This window comes from Plutella xylostella, chromosome 25 (genome assembly GCF_932276165.1).
Source record: "Plutella xylostella chromosome 25, ilPluXylo3.1, whole genome shotgun sequence".
Classification (NCBI taxonomy): domain Eukaryota; kingdom Metazoa; phylum Arthropoda; class Insecta; order Lepidoptera; family Plutellidae; genus Plutella; species Plutella xylostella.
Window position 1 is genome coordinate 2,452,085 of NC_064005.1, and position 24,695 is coordinate 2,476,779.

The 24,695-nt window shown below is 39.4% G+C and overlaps 4 protein-coding genes across 6 annotated transcripts; 1 reads left to right on the top strand and 3 right to left on the bottom strand.

Moving 5' to 3' along the window:
• Window positions 1-1,962: 1,962 nt before the first annotated feature.
• LOC119691017 lies at window positions 1,963-10,569 on the top strand. Its single transcript, XM_038107315.2, has 5 exons — window positions 1,963-2,621; window positions 2,847-2,924; window positions 3,274-3,406; window positions 9,490-9,649; window positions 9,962-10,569. The coding sequence occupies exons 1-5, from the start codon at window positions 2,469-2,471 to the stop codon at window positions 10,137-10,139; spliced, it is 702 nt and encodes a 233-aa protein (XP_037963243.2). The 5' UTR covers window positions 1,963-2,468; the 3' UTR covers window positions 10,140-10,569.
• Window positions 4,423-24,649, bottom strand: LOC105381853 (L-asparaginase). Of its 3 annotated transcripts, XR_007267737.1 has the most exons (18): window positions 24,594-24,649; window positions 24,444-24,515; window positions 23,553-23,946; window positions 23,094-23,219; window positions 22,815-22,927; window positions 22,285-22,410; window positions 21,615-21,739; window positions 21,159-21,388; window positions 13,344-13,501; window positions 12,825-12,938; window positions 12,238-12,294; window positions 11,992-12,136; window positions 11,470-11,599; window positions 10,949-11,174; window positions 10,520-10,711; window positions 4,785-4,907; window positions 4,592-4,662; window positions 4,423-4,454 (listed from the first exon to the last, which is right to left on the bottom strand). XR_007267737.1 is itself a non-coding variant. In XM_011551656.3 (15 exons), exons 1-15 carry the CDS (start codon window positions 24,603-24,605, stop codon window positions 10,553-10,555), a joined length of 2,187 nt encoding a protein of 728 aa, XP_011549958.3. In that variant the 5' UTR covers window positions 24,606-24,619; the 3' UTR covers window positions 10,497-10,552. The 3 variants fall into 3 exon arrangements, 1 of the variants encoding a protein (XP_011549958.3); XR_007267738.1 differs by lacking the exon at window positions 4,592-4,662 and having other exon boundaries at window positions 24,594-24,619; XM_011551656.3 differs by lacking the exons at window positions 4,423-4,454; window positions 4,592-4,662; window positions 4,785-4,907 and having other exon boundaries at window positions 10,497-10,711; window positions 24,594-24,619.
• LOC105381852 lies at window positions 5,897-9,178 on the bottom strand. The gene is made up of 2 exons (XM_011551654.3): window positions 9,000-9,178; window positions 5,897-8,373 (listed from the first exon to the last, which is right to left on the bottom strand). The coding sequence occupies exon 2, from the start codon at window positions 8,368-8,370 to the stop codon at window positions 5,983-5,985; it is 2,388 nt and encodes a 795-aa protein (XP_011549956.3). The 5' UTR covers window positions 8,371-8,373; window positions 9,000-9,178; the 3' UTR covers window positions 5,897-5,982.
• Window positions 13,981-15,099, bottom strand: LOC125490547. The gene has a single exon (XM_048630056.1). It carries the CDS (start codon window positions 15,087-15,089, stop codon window positions 14,109-14,111), a length of 981 nt encoding a protein of 326 aa, XP_048486013.1. The 5' UTR covers window positions 15,090-15,099; the 3' UTR covers window positions 13,981-14,108.
• Window positions 24,650-24,695: the final 46 nt, after the last annotated feature.

Consider the following 24,695-nt stretch of genomic DNA (forward strand, 5'->3'; position numbering starts at 1 on the left):
ATTATGTTGATTTATTTTCAATCATTAATTTTATAAAACAGGAATGTAGCAGCACTTCCTTCATAAAAAAATATTAAGGTACATATAGTTTTTCATTTTACGATAAGTAGGTAACCTACGCTATGTATAAGTATCAGACATCCCTCCGGCTTGGCGGGATGATCTTCAATGTCCAGTATTGGACTGCTATAGGCTGAGGAGAAAAGAGAGAAACCATCCAGTACTTGATAATAAAACATAGGTGTTATAATTATTTATTTCAGTTTTTATTTGTTAATTCTAAATTAAGGATATGTTGAATGGTAATGCTGGAGCAAATGCCTAACACCTTTTCTTCTACATCGATAAATGGAGGTGCATTTGAGGGCCCACCTCCAGTTTTGTACATCTCTTGCCTTTGCAGGGAAGACTTCTTCTTCATTGTTTATTTGATGCCCTCGTACTTTAACTTAAGGGTTTTCCATGAGCGGACACTTGTGGTTATACCAGTGGAGTTAAAAGAAAACCCAATTTTCTTCCATGCAGTCTCCTTATCTTTATTTGTTGCAGCATCGGTCTTTTTATTTTCTATGACATGTTTGAATTTATCTACCAAACTCACTACACAGTAACTTCAGCATTATTAAAATTCGCTAAACGCTCTCTTTTTTGTGAAACCATTGTGATTCAAGAATAACAAATTTAAATACCAAAATCAAAACAACCAAACCAAACAGTCAGTGAGGCTTGTTGATTGCTCTTTGCTTGACAGTGATAGTTGACACTGACAATTGAAATAGTAGTCTGTCCTGCTTTAGCACTAGTGTCTGCGCATATACTTGTTTCATCTCTCCTGAGTTCAAATAGAAAAATCGGTAAGATAGTTCATCTATGGAATAAATCACAATTGAAAAATGGTTAAACAACTACCAGGCCGATAAACAGCCAAATAAAATTATTCGTTAGATACAGTGAAACTATAAAGTCCTGAAATTAATGTTTGAGGAACTAAAATTTTCAGGAGCCTGGCACCATTAGAAAAGAAACATAAAAGTAAATAACAATTGTTTATGTCAAAAGGCGGTTGGCTGTTTTTTTGAATTTTCTTATTAATTATAAGGATAATCTAGATAAAAGCAATAATTTACGCTTGGTTGCAATTAGGAAGATGAAGAAAAATATTCGTAGTCAAGCTAGTGAAGTTATTTATCGAGTTTTAATACAATGTTTAGCGGAACATCATGCTGGACACATTTTGTCGAATTTGGAGGATGTTTACGCTCGTACAGCGTCTATGACGGGTATGTAGCATTGTACAAATTGTAATAACTCATTTTTTATTAGTACCAACGCTTCATTTATCGATAAACCTAGGTTTAGAGCCCAAGTCGAACATTGTTTAGATACCACTGATTGTAGGTTTCATCTGGTTTCAGTTGAGTCAAACCTTAACATTTTGATACAAACTTGAAGTTTTTTACTTACTAAATTCACATTGTGTGAATTTGGGAGGCATTGTGTAACTCAAAAAGATTTTTTTATTTTATAGTTATATCGGACCAGCGTGCCAAAGAGGGCAAAATATGGAATATTTCTAACTCCTGGAAGAAACAGAACTGGCCGTCCAAAAAGAGAAATTGATGTCTTTACTAAGTGTGCCCTTCGTCAACAGATCCAGTTTTTTTATACAGTTGTAATAACGTTATCTAAATAAATATTTATTGGTTTCACTATTAGCCTAATTAAAGGCTTTTTTGTGGACGGTAAGTTGTTTTTAAATACATAAATAGGTAGGAAGTTAACAGGCAAAATTTCAAGTATCAAAGTCAGTTATGTTTTGCTATATAGGGTTGCTACATGAAAGATAGCAGTGCCCTCATTTAATTTCAGGACTTTATAGTTTCACTGTAGTTATTTGACGTTTTATCCTGGCATTGAAAAATCGGCCCTTAATAGAATTTAAGGTTTTGACAGCTCTAAAAATATAATTTGTGCCTTAAGAATCCACGTCATATTATTATATTTATTTCAATTTTGTACTAATTTCTGGAAAAGATACTGGAGCTAAACTTGAGATTTTTGACGACCTATCCTACTCACTTGTTCATTGGTCCATTTGATTGTCCACTCTCCTTCAAATAAATAACAAATAGATAAGTCTATCTTGGTAGCCGGCTCTCGTATATCCGACAAAAAGAAACCAAAAATCTGTATTCCTGTCTGACACTCGCGTAACTCTACATTAATCGTAACAGCACCTCAGTAAAGTCTATAATACAAACTTTATTCTCACTTTAGCAGACAATGTGCGGAAAAATGTCTCTCCGAGCACACCCCTTGGGCATTTACTATAAACAAAACATTAGTTTTTTACTCTTTCATTTTTATTGTTGGTGCCTCGGAGCAAAGTTTATTGGCTGCTATAAAGAAAACAAATTGTTTATGCTCAATTAAAAAATATTGAGAGCGGGAAAATTGAAAAGTGATTCATGGGAAATTGTAAAATGTTTTCGAAATTGAAATTCAGCGCAGTACTTGTGTTCATATTAGTTTTCATTTTGGAAAATCGATGTGATGGAAAAATATCTTCGAGAAAAGCGAAATTACTCACTTTCAACACCGATGACGATGACACGCTAGCGGTAAGTATTATATCTATGATTGTAATACTTACTGGTAATTCATTGTTTTTTAACCATCGTTTTATTTTGAGTGTTAAGTGTAAGTTTGGAAGAGAAAACGTGTGTGTGCTTGTGTATATCTACCTACATAAGTACCAAAAAATATTAAGATTCGAACACCTTTCTTTTGTAACCTTTATCCTTATGTACTTAATTCTTATTTGAAGAAAACAAAATTAATTTCAGGTAAACTTAGAATTTTCCATTCCGTTTGTGAAGATCCCTATAAAGAAAACTATGGAGACCTTCGGACCCACCGATGTTGTAAGTACTTACCTACCTCATCACCAGCAATCAGTAAACATGGGCTCAGCTAGTTATGGCTATGGTTAGTACTTAACAATAGGATAACCAAGACGTCACTCTGCAAGTTAGTATCATAATAATTTACGAAGCTTTTATAAACCCTTAGTAAGTTTTTTTCCTTCCTTGAAGGAAATCTTAGAGATACTGACCCCTATTCGACAAAGAAGGAAAAAAAATCGTTTTCGATTCTTTCTGTTAATAAAAAAGTACAAAAAAAACATTTATAAATCTAACGTCATACCACCGTTGTAGGTTCTTACCTTGCATTCGGAGAAACTGTACAAATAAAACAAACCCATGTTTACAGAGCCTACCTTCTATAAACGTGAACCTAGCCGGGCTTGCTATCGGAGGCGCGGTGGTGGCGGCCACCGTGGTCGGCATTCCTCTCTTCATGAAGACCTTCGCGGCCCTACATCCTGAACAACGCTACTCTAGAGGTAAAACTACAAGTGTAACTTTGATAACGTTTATTGCTTTAGACCAACTTGAATTCAGATAAAAACACTCACGATTTGAATTTTATAAAAACGATCTTACGATCCTTTATCCTTTTTACCCGGACCATGAGTAGACCCAGCCTTAGATGCCGCCTTGCCGTGTTTCTTAGGTGCTTTAATTTTAACAGAAGTTGCGGACTTGGCGTTTTTAGATTTACTTTTAGGTGGAGGAGGCGGCGGTGGAGGCTCTGGTATTATAGTATCTGCTTTAACGTACTGTGTTTCAACACATGCAAATTTCTTGGTCTTCCTTGGCGCTAGGTCAAAGCATCCAAACGGGGGTGTGTATTCAATGTCCCAAGTAGCATTGCTGGACAAAGAGCTCAAAGATTCCCCTGCACACACACAGTCTGGATCTCTGAATGCGGGGCACCTTTCTATGACTTTATCAATAGCCGTCAAGTCGTTGCAAAACACGTCCATGTAAGCACATTTGCAGATATCTTCGACGGCTTCAGCTAGCGCTTTCCGAACTTCTGCGTTCCTTTGTCTCTTCAGTTTTGTCATTTTACGCGCTTCCACCTTAGCTTTTTCTTCAGGACTCCGCTTTTTGATGATTTTGAAAACTAAAGGATCGCAATCAACGTACGGGTCTTCGTTTGGAGCTATTGCGTTTAAGTCCTTCAGAGGGTTCACCTGCCAAGTTAAAATACATAATAACATATAGTATAGATATGAGGATTATACGTTAAACTATAACTTCATTCATATAAAAGTCTGATGGTGCATGGTGATAATCATATAAAAGCCTGTTCAGCCATACTTCTCGTACCTGAATGGTAAAAATATCTCCCTTTCTCTGGACCTTCAAAGCTGGTTTAGGCTCGACCGGCTCATCCGCCTCAGAGTCCCCGCGTCCCCCCTCCCATTTTCTGGCTCCCTTCTTCTTCTTCTTCTTGCCCTTTTTCCGTTTACCACTTCCCCCTCTACTCTTAGATCTACTCTTGCTGCTTTTGGATGAACCAGTAGGGGATCTAGCGTTTCGTTTCTGTAAAATATTTTTTGTTTTGTTTTACCTTTTGAATGTGGGAATAATACCTGTATTTCCTCAACAGAGTTTCTAGGTCCATTGAAGTTCGATCAATACAAATGGTAAAAATATTTTATTATGTTGATAATACTTACCCCATCTCTAGTATTGTTTCTACGCCCTCTACCTGATGTCGGTGATCCATCATCTTTTGATTTTTTACTTTCTAAAAAAAAGTTTTAATAATAAGTACCTATAGTTAAGTATAAATTCAGAAGAAGTAAGAATTTAGAACGTATACCGCGGAAAAACTTCCGCAGAGATTTCTTTCCAGATATGTATACTTACTAGGGTGTGTGTCTCCGAAACTGTAACTGTATTTAGAATTATTCTTCTTCTTAACCTTCTTACTAGAATCTTCTTTATCATCAGCCATTCTCGATCAACTTAACTTCAGTCGACAGCAAATTTCTACAGAAAATCAATCGTTTCACTTATATTATTATGACTTCTCAAACAACTATAGATAGGTACAGAGGTACATATCCTTAAAGCTAATTATAACTCTATAATAATTCATGAGAATGAAAACAGCAGATAATTTTACCATTTATTTATTGTATCTGTGTCCAAATGTAGTCTACTGTGTAGGTGTAATATAGATAATCGCACAAAAATATTATTATTAATAATCAGGACATCTTTCTTTTTTTTCCTCATTCACATCCTGATCACAAGTGCGTCCGGTTTTTCCAAAGTTCTGTCCACAATTTGAACAAACTCCTTCCCCTCCTTTGTCTGCATTCCGTAGTCTTGTCGGGCAAGTCGGACGATGAATACGTTCATCCTTACAAATGCATTTTCCACAGATTCTTCTCGTACTCTTATTTTTAATTTCTAATTTCATGTTTTCAGTTGCTTTTTTGTATACTTCCGTGCTCCTAATATAGTTTCTGATTTTTTGAGCTATAACGCAATCCGTGTTTCCACAAGGACCTTTTATATCACCCATCCTTAATTTATACGTCGGATTTGTTTTCTTCGGTTTTTTATCAAATACTGCTGCCCTGAGCCCTTGACACGTCTTTTTTCCTTCATGATCCTTAGTACAAGCCTTCCAATCAGTACAAATTTGTAATTCAATTAGTGGTTCATATTCAACTTCTGGCGGACGATATTCTTGAACTACTCCGTTGCTTCTGTCGGGTTCTTCGTCACTATCCCATTTAACGATGACGTTGTTTCTATCTGGTTCTTCATCACTGTCCGCCATCCTGAATGATGCACACTTGTCTTAATTATAGGTATTTACTATTTTTTATAAAAAGTTCGTCTGGCTTAGTAAAAGTTTTTGTGATTTTATTAAATCAGTCAAATTAAATAGCAGCAAATCCTATTTTTTTTTGTATTCCTAATTACCTACGTAAATTAACCTCCAACCAACAAATAAAAACAGATAATATTTGGAACAAATTTTATTAGGATGGTCAATGGGGCTACAAAATAAAATAATCAAGATTGATCATAGCGTATGTTGTGCTATTCACTAATTGTTTGGTTTCACATTTTTATATTTATCTTTGAGTTCTAGTTTATGAGTACCACAGCAGCCCTTTCCTATCAGAGAATCTAGAATCTGTCCCTTGTCACAACACCTTGTTTCAGTAACCTCTGCGAATTTGATTGCACATCTATAATCATCGCTTTTTTCTTTCAACATGTATTCTTTGATTGCCTTTTTTATTCGTTCATACTCCTTAGAACAGCAAATCTTTCCTGAGTCGGTGTAACTTTTCGGTAACTCTTCAAGAGCAGCTGTCTTATACATCCTGGCAAACCCATCTGGCACTGTGCAGGGTCTGCCCATAACAGGACATGGGCCAAGCTTAATTGGGGGCAAGCCATACGGTAATTCTTCAACGACTTCTTGGTTCTCCTTTTCTTCTTGGTTTTCCTTCTCTTCCTCCTTTTGTAGAATTACCGGACAGTTACTTCTATGAACATATGAGGGACAGTAAGGCTTGTGAGCTTTTCTTTTGGCTTTGTTTATAACATCACTAATACAAACGCAGTCATAAGTATTGCACGGTGGCTTCGGCTTAATAGGTTCACATCTGCATGCATTCTCGTCAGCTATGGTAGTACAAGTCGCGGGGTTAACTTTCACTGTAATTTCTGCTCTGATTTTCTTATCTGACTTTTCCGGGTTTTCTACTTTATCCAGTTTATCAGCTTTTTCAGGCTTATCCACCTTCTCTCTAGCCATATATACTATGGAATTATATCCTTTACGGGAGTACTGCTTGTTTTCATACCTCGCAGCCTGTTCAGAAGTACTAAATTGTGACTGGTTTTGATTAATTATCCTTTGTTTTGTATTTTCATCGGTGAGCTGTTGTGATTGTTCAATTATACTTTGAAGGTCAGGTTGGTTTTCATGCTGCGTGGATTCTTGTTCAGTTTCATGTGTGAGTTTTGTTAGCTGATCTGCGTTTCTTTGATTGTCCTTCATCTTTTGAATAATTGCACGATTACAGCAACAATAACGTGATTTATCAGATAAACTGTCTAGTGATTTCATTTGCGTTGTACAATCCTGCTTTGCAGGATCTACATAATTTTTTCTAGTACCATGGCTCACAGTACAAAAGAATGCGCTAGGTGGGCTCTGTACTCTATTATCTTTAGCTGATGGTGAAACTTGTCCACTTGGCTTCTGGCTTGTAGTTTTTCTTGAAGTATCACTCTTTTTAGAACTAATATCATCAGTTTTGTTTTGATCAGCATGATTGTGAGTTATAGGTGTTTTACTTGCCGTTATATCTTCTATTGTTAAGTCACAGGTTTTTCCGTTTCTCCCGACATATCCACCACAACTTTTACAAACTCCCCTTTCAAAGTTTGGATCTCGTGTTGGACATGTTTCGCGGTGCCAGCGGTCATCCTTGCAAATACATTTTCCACATACTTTTCCCGTGACAGTTCTACTTTCGAGAGTTGTATTTTGTGTGGCTTTTTTGTATGTGTCTAAGTTTCGTATATAATTTTTTATTCTCTGAGCTACTGCACAATTAGCATTACCACATGGGCCCTTTATATCCCCCATTCTTATTTTTTTTATTGGATATTTTGTGTCCGCTCCTGTTATTTCTAATCCATGTGGTGGTATTAAGCCTTCACAAGATTTACTTTTGCGATGTTTTGCACATGCTTCTACATCAGTACATATTTCAATCTTCTGATCACCAGGGTCTTGAGGACACTCTAGGGTTGTAGTTTCGTATATACTTCCGACAACAGTAAAGTTTGGGTCTCCGTCTATCCTTTTACATTGAAATGCACTAGGAGTCTTATCAGTTCTAAATACGAATGTATCAGGGTCTGCCATAAGCTGTTGAAACTCTGTGGTAATACCCTCACCCAGGCAACTGAGTCTCAATATAAAAGATATCTGACCGCAAATTTTACAGCAGCATTCAGCTCGAAGATCGGTAACCTGCTTTACAGTTAGAGGTTGAATTCGTTTGCATCGCTCTGCAGATTCTTTAAGCATGTGGAAGAATTCGGTGTTCCATTCCATTCGGCCTATTCCTACGTAGATCTCTTGTTCATTTGGATCATCGGTCCAGACTTCTATCTCCAGTGGAAACTTATCCATGATCATCAGAACTGTGTCTGAGTATGCCGGGAACAGGTAAGACTGGCCGACTCTAACCGTCCTCGTCCAGGCAGGTGATCCATTAACCCCCGTTTCAATCTCATCGCTGGGTATTTTATCATCTCCAATAAGTTGGTTTTCTTTGATGAGAAATTCAGTTTTAGGTCCAAACTTTATTTTGATTGTGAGTTTTTTACCTTCGCCAGATACTTCAGATTCGTTTGAGAAGATCGTCACTTTGTCTACAAATATCTCTAGCATGTACATTTGCTCCATGACCTGCCGATACATACAATTTGTCAGAATAAATTCCCTACGCACAGTCTTCAGAGGGATCCACACTTCACTCTTTCCTTATTTTAATCCGTTCTATGGATATTTTTTTTTCTACATTTTGTTTATAAGAGTACGCATTTATATTATAGTTTGAAGATATGTAATTATTTATGTTTTAATTCATAAGAGCCTATTTATATGAAAGATGAAACATCAAGAGCTTTTTTTTGTTTCACACAAGACGCACAACAGAAAGACCCGACAGCAAATATATTTGCCCCTGCTGGGGATTCGAACCCAAGACTCCCACAACTCTGTTCGCTGTACTTTTCGGTTGTAAACGTACAATCGTATAATTTATGACCATTGCACAATCAACAAAAGATATAAGCATCCACCATTTTGCAAACATTTTCATTATAAAAGACACAGGGCACAGTCAGATGATTGTAGAATATTTTAATCGATAAGTACAAACACTCACTTTATTGATACAGTAACTACCTATTCGTGCCTACTATCACCCGTGGTCGGTTGATCTTAATATTATGAAAGTGTTGGCACTAGAAGGTGGATTCCCTTATCTATTGTTTACTCTACGTACACCTGTAATAAATTTCGGTACTTACGGAAACTGTAAATGTTGTTGTTTAGGCCTAAAACCTGAATCACATCCAGGGATTGTTGTTATTGAGAATTTTATTTTGTAACCCTTTAATTTTGTTCCTTCATGATCTTTACAAGAATGACATTAGGACTTCACTTGACATTGATATATCGAACGCCATGGCCAACGACAAGGTATTGTGACAAAGGATATATAAAAAGTTTGAAAACCTTTGAGGTTGAAGCTCAGAATAATAACGTCTACGCTTCATGTGTTCTCAGAGCAATAACGGTCTCGTACTACCACATATATCATAATTAATGAATTTATTAATAGATTGCTCTCATCCACCAAGGGCACCATGGAACTACTTAATTAACTACTACCCCATAGCCCCCTTCTTAAATTACCGATTTCAAAAAACCGAGATGTATTGTAGGTATGGAGAAAATTATAACTTTTTTGCTTTTTTGCCCCCTATCCCCTCTATCAGACTCCTTACTTCCTTCCAGTGCTAGACCACACAGAGTTCGGAGCGGACCAGTTCTTCAACCTGGCCAACCAGCTCATGCTGGACAGCCGCTCGCTCCAGGGCTGCGCGCTGCGCCTCGCGTGCTGGTCTGCACAGACCACCGAGTACAACGGCATGGAGATATTGAATAGCATATCGAGGTAAGTCAAAACTGAGCCTAATAGCTAGTAATCGGACATTGCTGGACAAAGGCCAGTCACTACAGACTACAGTCATCAGTGTCAGTATAGTCAGTACGCTTGACTTTATAAACCACATACGAATAGACAAACGTAGTGTAGGTTTTTTGTAGTGATTGGATGAGGAATCATCAGGCAACCCACACTCTCGGCCACTACCCTTCACTACCAGCTAGCCTCATCTCTCCTTCCCTCTTCTAAGAACAAGGCAAAAGCATGCTTTTAGTACAAATTAATGTTATATTCCAACGAAAGATAATATACTTATTCCAGCAACCAGATCCTATCTACCATGGTGAACGTGACAGCGGCCACCGAAGCCCTCAGGTCGGGTCGTCAGGGTGCAGACTGCCTGCAGTACGGACCCTGCGCCTTGCAACAACACCTGGTGCCGGCCTTACTGCGAGGCATCACCAGCTTTACCAGCCAGAAGGGAAGTCGGTTTAATTAGCTCTTTAGTAATACGGTTAGGAATTGCTTAGATAGGAGGATAATTTAGATGAGTTAGATCATGTTACATTATTTCCTTTACGTAAGTTACGTTGACGGAATGTTATAAAATAACTATGAATTATAAGAAGCTAGTGGTAAGGATTCTAAAAGCAGTAAATTTAAATTTACCTCTATGTGTCGAAATTTAACAACTAAATTATTGTAAAAAAATGGAATCAGTTGTAAATCTCATTTTACAATGTTTTTTTCAAATATTTAATTTTAGAATCGACATCATTATGTAAACATACAAACCGAAGACTACTATAATTATCTAATTAAAGATGGGTCAATTATTAAGTAAACGAAATACTATAAAAAAGGTTTTTATTTACTTACTTAAATATCATCAGATTCAAAATACGTCACTCCTTAAACTGAACAAGATTTCTCCAACATTTGTATCATTTCATTTCTATTTAGTTTTCTAGCGTAATCCAGTGGTGTGAACCCCACGATGTCTTGACTGTTGGTATTGACGCTGTGGTCTAACAAATACTTCACAACCTCAGGGTGGTTGCAGACGACGGCCTGCGGACAAAACATTTCATAAAAAACCTTTTAAAATAGTTCTTGACACTTCTTTTAAATACCAACGGCAACGTATCGAGTGTTATTTGTCCTGTGAACATACATTTATCATTAGGATCTAACATACCAGGCGCCCGAACCACTAGAACCTCCAATCAAAAAACCGTGTCCCAAGGGATTCCTTATGACATAACACACTATACCTACGGTACATGGTATAGGTACGGTCTTCAGTACCTGATGTAACGGCGTCTGACCCATCTCATTCACCAAATCCAGGTCCGCTCCAGCCAGTCTCAAGGACTCTAGTTTCTGGACGCAGCCGCTCCTCGCTGCAAACGAATCCAGGTCAGCCACTGACTTCTGGTCTACGTTAGTGAGATGAGCTCCACATTTGAGGAGCAGGTCTATGGCTACTACGTCGTCTTTGTGGATTGCTGTTAGCAGAGGTGTTTCGCCGACTCTGCAAAGGTAAGGTATGGATGGTTACACAGTAGATCTTCATATAATTTGTCATAATAATCATCAACAGCCAATTATCATTCCACTATTGCACATGGGCTATAATCGCTGGAAAAGTATTGAAACTTCTCTGCTGAAATCCTCTTCTCATTTTCTGGCGAACGACAAAGGCAAATTTATAGGAAAAGTTTTTAGGTGCCTCTAAAATATTTGACGCTTTGTACTTAAGTGAAGGGTTGATGCTATTGTGCTTATAGAAGACATAAATAGGAGCAGCAGGAAATAGGATATCTTACTTGGATTTTGCGTGGACACTTGCTCCGTTTTTGAGTAAGTATTCTATAATGGAAATGCTCCCTCTAGATATAGCCTCATGCAATGGGGTTTTACCTTCCGTGTTTTGAGCATTTACATCAGCTCCCATTTCTGAAAAAGTAAATATATACCTACTTGTAAATCAAATCACCCTTCCGCATTTTATAAAAGCTATTAAGAACTTGATTCTTTCACAGAACAATGTGGACTCGGGTATAGGTTTATTTTATGATATCAGTCAGATGAAACGACCCACCAAACTAACACCCTTAGACAAAATAACGTATCCGGTGGGAAGGCGTTAGATGTCGAAATCCGAGGACCGATTTGTGGATTTCATCGGGTAAGGCGTTGCATATTTATGCTAAATTATACGTAATTCAAGTATTTATTACGAAGCTTTAGTACCGGTATTGTTATCATTGAGACGTATCGTGTTACATTGACATAGTCACCTACTGAGATAAGGCAATCTGCACGAGAGGAAAGTAGAAATATCTCACCCAACATTTTCTTAATCGATCTTTCGTCATCGTGCTCAATGGCATACAGTAACAAGGCGCTGAACACTTTCTCAGTGACTTCTATTAATTTTTTCGGCGTCTGTATGTTTAGGCTTTGTGCCAGAGCATCTATCAGGGTGTTGTCCTGAAAGTAACGGATTTAAAACTGTAGGTGATATATAGATAGATAGTGATACATAATATTATTCCGTAGAGTATCTGAAGATCCCGAAGAAAACTCCTTACCACATCTAAAGATCCCGAGGTGCTCGTCAGCTCACCCCTTATATTAGACGACATCATCTGCAAAACACATCCATCAGTTATTTAACATCAATTTAGCGATAACGTGACCTCTCTATTGCTCAAGACTCAAGATCATCAACGTACTAACTATATGAAGATATATATGTAAACAAACATCTATATTGAAATCATTCTCTTTATCTAATTATTCCATTAGACTCATTAGAGTCAATAGTTTTCAAGGCTAGCTGAAAGTGCAAAATGTTTATGAGTCTCGTTTTAACTGGATTTTAATGAGTTGTATTGGTATGAATAAGTACATGAAATGGCTCGTACTAATCAATTAAATTCCTGTCTCTTGACAGGAATTCCTGTCTCTTGACCAACTCTTGACAGGTTTTTCATTTACTTGCGCAAGGCTCATTTCGTTGATAGTTGTTCAACTAATTAAGTACACTTACAAATGGTCTCGAGTAAAAGGAACCGATCAGGTTTTTCGGAAAAATATTTATGAAAGTAATCATAATCATATGCACTGATTCATATATATTATGTAATATAATTTTCATTTTTGTTAACTTACTTACCTCACATTTCTGCGTATAAGTCAGCTCTGTTTTGGACAGTACATATGACAGTTTAGTGAGAGCAGCTTCAGGGGTCATGTCGTACCCGGAGACCACCCCGCACTCAGCAAGTAGCTGGAAACAACGAATACGAATGTTATGTATGTATGTGGCTGGTTATGATTGGATGCGGAAAGCTAAAGATCGCATCCAGTGGCGTGCTTTGGGAGAGGCCTACGTCCAGCAGTGGACTGCTATAGTCTGATGATGGTGATGATGTATGAATAGCTAACACTACAGACAGAGTATAAGTTATGTGCATTATTTTGGTAGGCTACCTGATCTTCAATCTTAACCCAAACGGAAAATGATGACCTCTTGCATTCGGTTTTTAAAACGCTTTCCAGTGGTTACTTTGATTCTATGACTTTGGAAATTCCGGAAAAAACCACTACTACTTTCAAATCAAGATCAATTTATTGATTTTCCAGAATCTTTAGGTAAAGTTGTCTAAATAAACTCTAAACAGTGCCAAAATACCTGTCCAGTTTCATACACCGGCACCGACACAGCTCCGTTGGCGCACTGGGTGATGTTGACAACGATGACTCCCCGCTTGATGGCAGCTTGGATTTCTGCTATTATATCTGGACGATTTGATGGTATATTCCCTGACCCATAACTTTCTAGTACTACACCTGGAAATGGAATTAAGTTTGCTAAGTTGATTTACTTAAATATCCTTCGAGTGGATTGCGACCACTTAGTGATTTAATAAAATCGATAAGTATACCCATACAGTGATATTGTTGTTAGGTAGATAAACGGTAACTACTTAGTAAATATTTTAACGTTACGGAATTTCCAAGAATCGTTAAAGGAGTGATGCATTTAGCCTATCTACACACCATGCTAATTCTTTGATCATGATATGATCATGCATAAGTTTATTTAACAAATGATTACGTTTGTAACGTGACACACCTTCTCCAGAGTCAATAATTACATAACATAAGTAGTAACTTATGTTCGCGATGAGAACAAAGGATGCAAATGAAAGATGCGAATTTCTTTAAATCGTACTTATTTGCCAAATATAGATTACAACAATTAGTTAATTGTACACAGGCGCGTGGCTCGGTAGCCCAAAGGTGAATGTTCGAGAGAAGTAGTGGGGGCATCGGCCCGCTATCATAGATCATGGTAACTTTATACATTGCAAATTTGAATCTTATATACTAACTAAAACAGACTATCTTTGCGGGCGCAGACATCCTCCGGGCCATTGAAAGGTATTGCAACCTTTCAAGTTTTGTTGTCGTCCGCCACCGGCATAGGCAGTAGGCAGATGCGATTGAGAGCGCGGCGCACCACGCCACGCGAGGTAGACACGTCAGCGACGCGCGGAACTCCGTCGGTTCCCGGGAACAACTTGACCACTCTGCCGAGGCGCCAGCAGAGAGGGGGGGCGCTGTCGTCTTTCAGCAGCACCATGTCGTCAGTCTTAAGGTCCGTGCACCTGACCCGCCACTTGGTACGTTGCTGCAGTTCTCCGACGTATTCGTTGGACCAGCGACGCCAGAAGTGCTGCCGAACTTGTTCGAGGCGCTGGTAGCGATCCAAGCGATTGGTGTTGCAGTCCGTCAGCGTTGGTGCGGGCAGTGCAGTGAGTGGCCTGCCAATCAAAAAGTGTCCCGGTGTGAGGGGCTGTAGGTCGTCAGGGGAAGGACTGAGAGGGCAGAGGGGACGGCTGTTAAGGATGGCCTCGATTTGTGCGAACAGTGAGCTCAACTCTTCAAAGGTCAAATGTGCGTTCCCTAATATCCTACGCAAATGAAATTTGGCTGACTTGACCCCAGCCTCATGGTATCCTCCAAAATTAGGGGCGTATGCTGGTGTAAATTTAAATTCTAGGCCTTGCTGAGCTGAGAAATCTAGAACGGCATTAGTGTTCTCTTTCGAGTTCAAAAAATCTTTAATTTCGCGGGCCGCGGCTACAAAATTTCCACCATTATCACAGCTAATTAATTTAGGCAGACCTCTACGTGCAATGAAGCGCTTAAGCGCTAAAATAAAAGCATCCTTGGAGAGTTCACTAACCGCCTCCAAGTGTATGCATTTATAATTGAAACAAATGAAGATGCAAAGATAGCACTTCGTAATTTTACATCCCCTTCCTTTTCGGTCGGTGATAAGGAAAGGACCGGCAAAGTCAGTACCGACAGTAGCAAATGGAAAATCTGGCATAACACGCTCTACTGGTAGGTTTCCCATTATGTTTGTCATAGGCTTGCCTCTAAATCTGCTACATACAAAACATTTACGCGCAGTGCTGCGGGCCAGATTTCGCCCACCTATAGGCCAAAATCGATCTCTTATAGATGTCAGAAGAAGCTGTGGCCCGGCATGCATGAGACGGAAATGTTCTTGCTGAAAGAGGAGCTGAGTTAAGCGACAACTACCATGCAAAAGTATTGGGTGTCGTTTATCATAATCATAATTGGAGTCACCAATGCGTCCACCTACCCGTAGTATACCTTTAGAATCAATGAAAGGATTGAGTGAGGCAATATTTGAGTTTGACTTAAGTGGCTTGTTTTGCAACAACATGCTCATTTCCTTTTTAAACCAAGAATTTTGTGACTGTTTCACTAAAACAATAAGTGCATTATCAAGTTCAGATGCATTTAGAGGTTCTGATAGTGGAATTTTATTATTTTTGTTTACTGACTTCGCATTGTGAAACCATCTTAGAACACGAGCGTATGCACGCTGTGCTATTTTTAACCTTGAGATCCGTGAAAGATTGAGGGGAGCTTCCCCCACCAAAGCGGAATGAGCTTTGACCTCCGGCAAGTCTGCAACATCATGCGAATCCTCCACCGAGGATGGCCAAGAAGATTCTTTTAACTGTAAGAAAGGAGCGCCCTCCCACCAAATAGTTAGATCAGGTACGAGCTGTGGATCAACACCTCGCGATACGAGGTCAGCGGGATTTTGCGATGTTGGAACATAGAGCCAGGGGGCCTTTTCAGTAAGGTCAGTGATGGCTGCCACTCTATTGGCAACAAATGTCTTTAATTTTTTGGTATTCCGAAGCCAACACAACACTACTTTAGAATCCGACCAAAATATATGACGGTTGATTACAAATTTTAAAGCTTGGGTGACTTCTGAGGCTAATTGTGCGCCGAGCAGAGCAGCGCACAACTCTAAGCGTGGTATGGTAGTAGCCTTAACAGGTGCTACGCGGGATTTGGCACAAAGAAGACTCACCTTTACCTGTCCTAGAGCATTAGAAGATTTCAAATAAATACAGCTTCCAAACGCCCTTTCAGAAGAGTCACAAAAACAATGCATTTCGATATAAGTGGGATCATCTACTAAAACGCACCTATTTAATCGCAACGCTGCAATGCTGTCCAGACCTTCCACAAATTTTAGCCACTCCATTCTAATTACTTCCGGAATGGGGTCGTCCCAACCCAGCTTGTTAGCCCACAAGTCTTGAATGAAAATTTTCGGCCGAATAGTACAAAGAGACAGCAAACCCAACGGATCGAAAATCTGAAAAGTCGAGGATAAAATAGTTCTCTTTGTGAAGGAAGTGCCTGAAAATGGACTTATGGGAAAATGGAGACTGTCCGAGGTAGGGGTCCAACCAATGCCTAATATACTGGTGGCGTTGCTGAAAACAAGTGCATCGCCATTATTATCATCACCCTGAGAAGGTAAAGACGGCATATTGGATCTAAATTTTCTTAAGTGAAAGCCGCCTTTAGATAGGGCCTTGGTTATGGATTGCTGAACGTGGAGCAACTCAGCTTCGGACTGCGCTCCCGTGAGCAAATCGTCCACGTAAAAATCCTTTTGTATAGTTTCTTTGGTGAGAACGTCCTCACATTCATCACCTAATTGCCACAGACAACGCGTGCTAAGAAAGCTAGCGCTTGAAAATCCATATGTGACAGTGTTCAAACGTAGAGTACGAAGAGGCAAGGACTCGTTCTCTCGCCACAGTATTAACTGAAGATTACGATCGTGTTCATCGACCATAATCTGTCGGTACATCTTTTCGATGTCGCCTGAAAGAACATATTTATGAGTACGAAAACGTATCAAAATATTAAATAGTGAGTCTTGAATAGTAGGCCCCGTCATTTGTATGTGGTTCATGGAGAAGCCGGATGTGGAGCGAGCGCTGGCGTCAAAAACAACGCGGCATTTAGTAGACTCACTGCTCTCCTTCAACACTGGATGATGGGGAAGATAATATTTTATCTCTGTCGAAAGACTCTCTGTCTCGACATGCTCTGACAAATGCCCTAAATCGGCATATTCGCGTATAAAATCGCAGTACAGTTCCTTGAGTAGGGGCTGCCGTTTAAAACGAGACTCTAGGTTCATAAATCTGTTTTTGGCCAAGCGAAATGAATCTCCTAAACATTCTCTATCATCACGCAGTGGAAGTTTGACAGAAAATCGACCATCTTTACCACGGTTTGTGTGCTCCACAAAGTGCTGCTCACACAGCGCTTCTTCTTCTGAAAGTAAAGATTTACTCGGAACCTTCTCTAATTCCCAAAATCTTTTTAGGTCATTATTGAGCTCTGCAAGACCTTCACTTTGAGAAAAGTTGCAGTAAGCCTGCGTTTTGTCAGCTACAGCAAAAATTTGACCACCTACCAACCAACCTAGTTTTGAGCTACGAAGTATCGGATTATTATCTCCTAAAGAGTGCTGCTCTGATCCTATCAGATCCCAAAAAATATCTGCCCCCAGAAGCATGTCGACTGTGGAGGATTGATTGAAATCAGGATCTGCCAATAAAAAACCAGATAAGTTAAAGCCCTCTTTTTGAAAGGAAGCTCTAGGTATTTGGCCAGAGATAGTCGGCAGCACAAAACAGGACAATGTTTTGTTGAAATTGCTATGCTTCGAATCGATACGAAGAACACAGCGTTTTGGATTTAATTTTAGTGAAGTAGCGCCGATACCAACTATGTTTATATTGGAAGGCTGAGGAGTCAGTTGAAGAGTTTGCATCACACGTTCTGTGATGAACGATGACTGGCTCCCGCTATCTAGCAGCGCTCGTACTGTCATACACTTATTATTAGACGGGTTGCTCAAAGTTATTTGAGCCGTACAAAGTAATATCTCCGGAGTAGATAAGGCGGACATAGAAGAGACTTCAGAAGTTGTAGGAATATCGACCACCTTTTTTTCTAGTACTTCGTGCAATAGGGAGTTGTGGCGTTGTTTACATATCCTACACGCCCCTGGGAGCCTGCACCGCCGAGTGACATGCCCTACACGCAAACAGTTAGTACACAGCTTTAAGTTAGACACTACAGACATTCTATCTTCTACCGATTTAGCCTTGAATGCAGAACAATCATAAATCCTATGTTGGCCCTTGCAAAATAGACACCCAAGTGAAGTAGACGGAGAAGACACCTTAGGAGTGGGACTACTATCACCATCAGTGGAGGAATGCATAACCTTCGAGTGGGTCTGTGCATGTGTTTTAGGCCGTGAATTTTGCTCGAACTGTTTTGTTGGCGCGGGTTTAGCACGATTAACAGTCTCAAGGACATCTGCTCGGCTTCTCAGAAATGAGAAAAAATCGTCTAGCGTAGGAATTTCATTTAACGAACCTTTAGTTTCCTCCCACTTAAAGAGGGTTTTCGAATCTAGTTTCTCAGCAAGTAGGTAAATAATCAACACGTCCCACTTTTCAGTAGGTAACCCTAATGTGCTAAGAGCGCGTAAATTCTTTGTCACGTGATCGATTATAAAACGCAACGACTTTTCCGTTTCCCGAACTGATTCAATGCTAAGCAAAGATTTTAAATGATTATTTATCAATTGACGCGTATTGTCGTAGCGTTCGCGTAAAAGATTCCAAGCCTCCTTATAATTTGCATCATTTACTTCTAAGTTCGAAATAACTCTCGCCGCTTCTCCCTCCAAGTATGAATTTAAATAATAAAATTTATGAATATCTTTAATTTTTGTATTTTTATGTACTAAGGAACTGAACGTCTGTCGGAACTCAAGCCACTTGAAGTAGGTCCCGTCAAAATTGGGGATTTTTATAGTAGGTAATTTGAATCCTAGATAGTCATTATCATCTTGATGATGACAATGAGAGGAGGAACGACGGGAGGAATGGCTAGCCTCATCCGGTTTTGAAGGAGTGTTGTCATCGATTATCTGTTGAGCTAAAGCTATACAGTGATGGAAATCCTGCTCCAAAATTTCCCTAACGGACAACTCAAGTTCCTGCGTGGACACATTAATGACTTCAATTTGACCCTGTACTTCATTAAATTCGCCAAATAATGCTTCGAATCTGATTAGTTGACTTCTAAGTTTAATAACTTCATACGGAGAAATTGATTCTAATGATTTCGTTGTTTCAACCATTTTTTTAAACTTCGTAACACGGCCTTTAATCGAACTCCGCTTAGCATTTAAATCCTTGATACACATTTCAGATTTCGAGGCATCAGTATCAGGCATTTTTTAAAAACAATTAGTTACTCAACAAGTATCGATAAGAAAATATAGCATACGCCCCTTGCTTTGTTGGCACGACGACGCGGCCCACTGTGCGCGCAGTCAGCTGACGATGACGCGGGTGCAGGGAGCTCGTGAGGCCGGGGTCGGCGGTGGCGCGCGGCGCAGCCGGCCGCCCGCAGCACGAAGCCTGGTTAGCCTGGCACTCGCCCGGCTACTGCGACGCTGGAATAGATGGTTGCAAGCGTGTGTGTATCGAAGATAGTAAGCAAAATAGCTTAGAAAGGGCAATGCGACTGTGGCGTAAGCACTAATGTACCACTATATTACGGTATATTTATCATTCATGAAAAATACGTAACAAAATTATGTTGCTATTAAACACTGTAAACAACTATTGCTCTCGTTAAAAAAAAAAGACCTTATTACAGAGGAATATGTGTTATCTAATAATAAATTTTATGATCTTTATTCAATGAAAGGTCATTAGCATAAATACAAAAGAATTCCGATCGTCCGGCGCCCGGACGCTTGGTAACAATAGTTGTTTACTACAAGTGAATTTTACGAATGAATCAGTTGAGTATTTTAATGCAATTATGAATTGGAAATATTTTCGATTGAGGAATGAGATTATTATGAATTAAATGTTCATGAATGAAACCATGAAAACAAATCACTAGCCAAGTGAATTAATTAGGGTGAGGAAATTGCATAATAAGCTTGCATAGGCGTGCTAATTCGAAGCGTAAATCCACTTACAAAGCTGGGGACATAGGCCTTTCACTTATAAGTAGGTGGGTAATAGTAGCACAAAATAGGCACTGCTAATTAAAGAGTTAGACTCACTGAACTCACAAATCAAGGGCTAGGTAGGTAATAGGAATAGGAACGGGCTCACTTGACGGCAAGGCGGTAGCTGGCGCTGGCACTGCCCAGGCACCGGGCATGGACCTCTGAACTTGCTGGATGGAGACTCCCGTCGAGGAATGTGTCACCTCTGGCTGTCACCACTCGAGGCGTGGCTGGATGCGCCACGCGGACTGGCTGTGCACGCTCTGACTAGGTGCGCTGGACGCGCTGGATGCACGCTCGATGCGCACGCTGGATGCACGTGGACATGCACGCTGGATGCGCGCTGAAGATGCACGTGGATGCTGGCTGGATGCGCACTGAAGATGCACGTGGATGCGGGCTGCTGGCTATGCACGGTTGTGCACGCTGGCTGAGCACGCTGGTTCCGTAAAGGTTGTGCACGTGTACTGCACTCTGGATGCGGCTGGATGATCTTCAAGATGTGAGCTTGCTTGGCACGTGGCGATGGCCCTTTTGCGCCGTTCGTTTTCGGTAATGGCCGCCGCGGCCGGCAAGTTCTATAACGCCTTCGTGAAGATGCAGGTGCTGCTGACGGTCGCCAAACTTGTTCGCGATGAGAACAAAGGATGCAAATGAAAGATGCGAATTTCTTTAAATCGTACTTATTTGCCAAATATAGATTACAACAATTAGTTAATTGTACACAGGCGCGTGGCTCGGTAGCCCAAAGGTGAATGTTCGAGAGAAGTAGTGGGGGCATCGGCCCGCTATCATAGATCATGGTAACTTTATACATTGCAAATTTGAATCTTATATACTAACTAAAACAGACTATCTTTGCGGGCGCAGACAACTTAAACGACAAAATATCCTTTACTGAGTATTTTACCCTGAGACTGATAACTCGTTTGTCTCTAATCAAATACAAAATAGTAACTACTAATATCATATCTGATTTAGGAAACGCTGCGGCTTTTAGAACCCCGTGAGAGATAGCGGTAACCTGGAAATTACCTTCCAAAGGCGGTTGACAGAACGCCCGGATGACTCCAGCGCTAATACTGGGGAAGATCCTCAGAAGGCCAACATTCCCTGACATCTCCAACTGCAGATGGCATTTGTCTATGACTGTGGGCTTGAAGATTGCCTTCCTGTTGACTTCCATGTCGATGCCTACCTCCACTAATGGAACGCAGTTGGGAGATTCGAAAGCGTATAAGTTTTGCGAGGAGATCTTTCTGCTCCTGTTGATGAAACATACGATCTGCATCATTCATAATGATAGCATTTTAATATCATACAGGTAGGTAGTTAAATAGCTGCTTTCAATAAATACCTAAGCCTACGGACCGGGAAGAGAAGAAGAATTTAATATATAGCTAATTAATATAAATGCAATGGACATAAAAAAAGTAAAGAAAATAAAAACATTTCACAGAGATAAAGAAACCCAGGATACCTTGGCCTTACCTATTTCCTCTAAACAGTTTGCTTGAAAAGAAGACGGTGACTTCGGGAATGTTGAGCCCACCGGCTATCAACAGCGAAGACACGAAGTTATCAGCGCCATCGCTACGAGGCTCAAATATTGGTATCTGGCAAAATGAAAAAATAGATGTTTCAATAGAAACATCAACGAAAATATTGATTACCTACTGGTAACAAACATTATAAGAAATCCCTCTCCTAAAATTCATGCTTTCCCGATGTGAAGCTAAGCTTAACTATTTTTCTAATTTGTATTATTCTACTTGATCCAAAAATCGTTCCTTGCGCGGCGCCATAACAAACTTTCTCTTTTAGACCGTAGATCTTTCTTCACACACCTTTACTATTTCATTTGATGTTAGGTACCCATAACTAAATACTATTCAAGTAAGTACTTACTCTTAACTCTAAGTTACACTCTCATAAAAAATATTGTCTGAAATATAAAAGTATGCTGATTTTGCTAGTATAGCTGGATATTTATTACTCTTTCACGGAAAAACGGTAAGGAGGACGCTGAAAACCTGGATCAATTCAGCACATACCCTACTAGTGACCCCAGAATTCCGACCAGTAAACATTTTAAGGCACAGCTAGTACATAGTTAAGTACCAACGTATAAAACCATATAACATATAAACAGTGTGTAAACCTGCGAGCCGGTGAGCACGACGCCCTTGCCGATGTTCTCGAACATGAAGGAGAGAGCAGACGCGGTGTACGCCAGCGTGTCCGTGCCGTGCAGCACCACGAACCCGTCGAAATCTTGGTAGTTGTTCTGCAAGATTCCGAATGTTTTTTAACTGGGTAAAAAATGGACCCTGTTTGTACCTATGTGTGTTTGGCCGCGATTATCTGGCGCTTGCTATGAACCGATTCTTATTTAAAAGGGACTGCGGCATACATAGATCACCACTTTATTTATATAGGTATTTAGTTTATGTTTTTAAATGTAAATGGCATATCTAATAGGAACTTCGGCTGCTTTGAAAAATTCAAAGTACCTATTTTGTTTAATTTAATATGACAAGTAAAATAAGACTATCATTATCATTCGCCCGTAATGGCCCATTGGGCGGTATTCGTCTTCCCCTTGCATTTCTTTGTCTTTAACGTTTTTGTAGATAGTCATTAATATTATTATGTTAATTAAGTACTTATATAATTTTATGGTGATCTTACCATTATATCTTTAGCTATCTTTTGCCAATCTGACACTGTTATATTTGCAGAGTCCATTAAATTCTTATATTCCTTAATTTTATACACAATTCTCACGTCCAGCTCTTTTGTTTCTGCAAAAAGTATGGATAGTCATAAATCACACATTATGGATAATATAACTCAATGGAGTAAGTATATAAGTAGAACTAAGATTTTTTACATAAAAAAAAATTGAGACTTTTATAGTTAAAGCCTACCGGTAGCCTACTCCTAATAATGGCTGTAATTAATACGAACCCGGCAAAACCAGAAAATGTGTATCGAATCCTGGCTCCTGTAGTTTTTGCCTCCAACACGCATTGTCGTGCAACTGTGGATACCCTCTTAGTAAATTTTCAAATGCCCCTTTTTGTGGTATTAAGACTGAAATAAAAATATAAAATTCTAAAGTTATTTGCTTAGTTGTTATAAGTTGAACAAAATAAAAATGTTTGCGTAAATTAAGGCAAGAAAGTGGGTAAGAACAACGGCCCTATCAGTATAGTAATCAGGGTGTGTCAAATGTTCTGTCGCAAGGTCGCTGTATTGTCTTTTTGCCAGTATATAAGAGGACCGGACTTTAAAACTTCTGGAAGATTATCTTGAGTTTTACATGACTGACGTGCAGGGAGGCTGTGCAAGGAAACTAACCATTTGGGAGTAAAATGTGCACATTATACCTAAGTACATAAAAATCATAAAATACACCCAACTTACCCCCTTGCCTATTCTTGACCATTCCAATCGTTCCACCTGTGTAAAGAACCAGCACTTTCCTATTACTTCTACCAACATTCATGATAGAATTTCTTCTACCGACACTCATATCAGGATTTGCCGTGCTGTGTGTCAACGACAATTCCAGAAAACTTCTGCTTTTCTTAACTTTTGCCGCTACTTTTTCATCATTATTTCGTCCATTTTGTGGACTTTCCGAATCACCATTTTGTATTTTTATTTCGCGCGCATATTCTTCACTTCCGTTATTTTTTTGCAGCAACGATTCCATACCCTTTATGCCAATTTTAGACTGTTTAGTTAACGGACGGTTTTCATTTAAGACATAAATAGACGTGTGTTTAACGCGGCACGGAAACGCATACTGATATATCTGTGAAAGAAAGACCAATGACCGTCGACTAGGAAGTGTTTTGATTCAATGTCGCGTGAAGCCGCTGATCGCTATCCATTGCTGTTTGCTGTGGTTTTATTCCACGTACTATTCTTGTTCCTGATTGCTACCAAAAGCATGGGCTGAGAGAGCCAAGTAACATTACGATCGAATGGCGTAGTGGTTAGTGACCCTGACTGCTATGCCGAAGGTCCCGGGTTCGATTCCCGACTGGGGCAGATATTTGTTAAAAGACAGATATTTGTACCTACTCGGGTCTTGGGTGTTGATATTTATATTTAGTATCTATCTATCTATGTATTTGTGTAGATATATCAGCTGTCCGACACCCATAACACAGGTTCTGCCTAGCTTGGGGTCGGATGGCCGTGTGTGAGATGTCCCCACATATTTATTTATTTTATTTATTACATGAGGAACACTCTAATGACGAAAAACGAAGTTTCGAAGTCACGAATCTATCTCGTTGAACGTACCGAATGCACGACTGCTCTCGTTCGTTCCTTTTTCCTCAGTATAGAGTAACCCTCCAGGAACTTCGCCCCTCTCTGAATGGAATAGAATAGAAGTAGGTGGGTATACTTATGTAGGTAGGTCTTAAATAATTAATTTTTAGTAACACTTACCCTCAAATTCATAGACCGTATTTTAAATTTACAATAAGGTTAAAAATTACATTGAAATAAACAAATAAACAAATTTCGACTCTTTACGTCAGTCAAAATGAT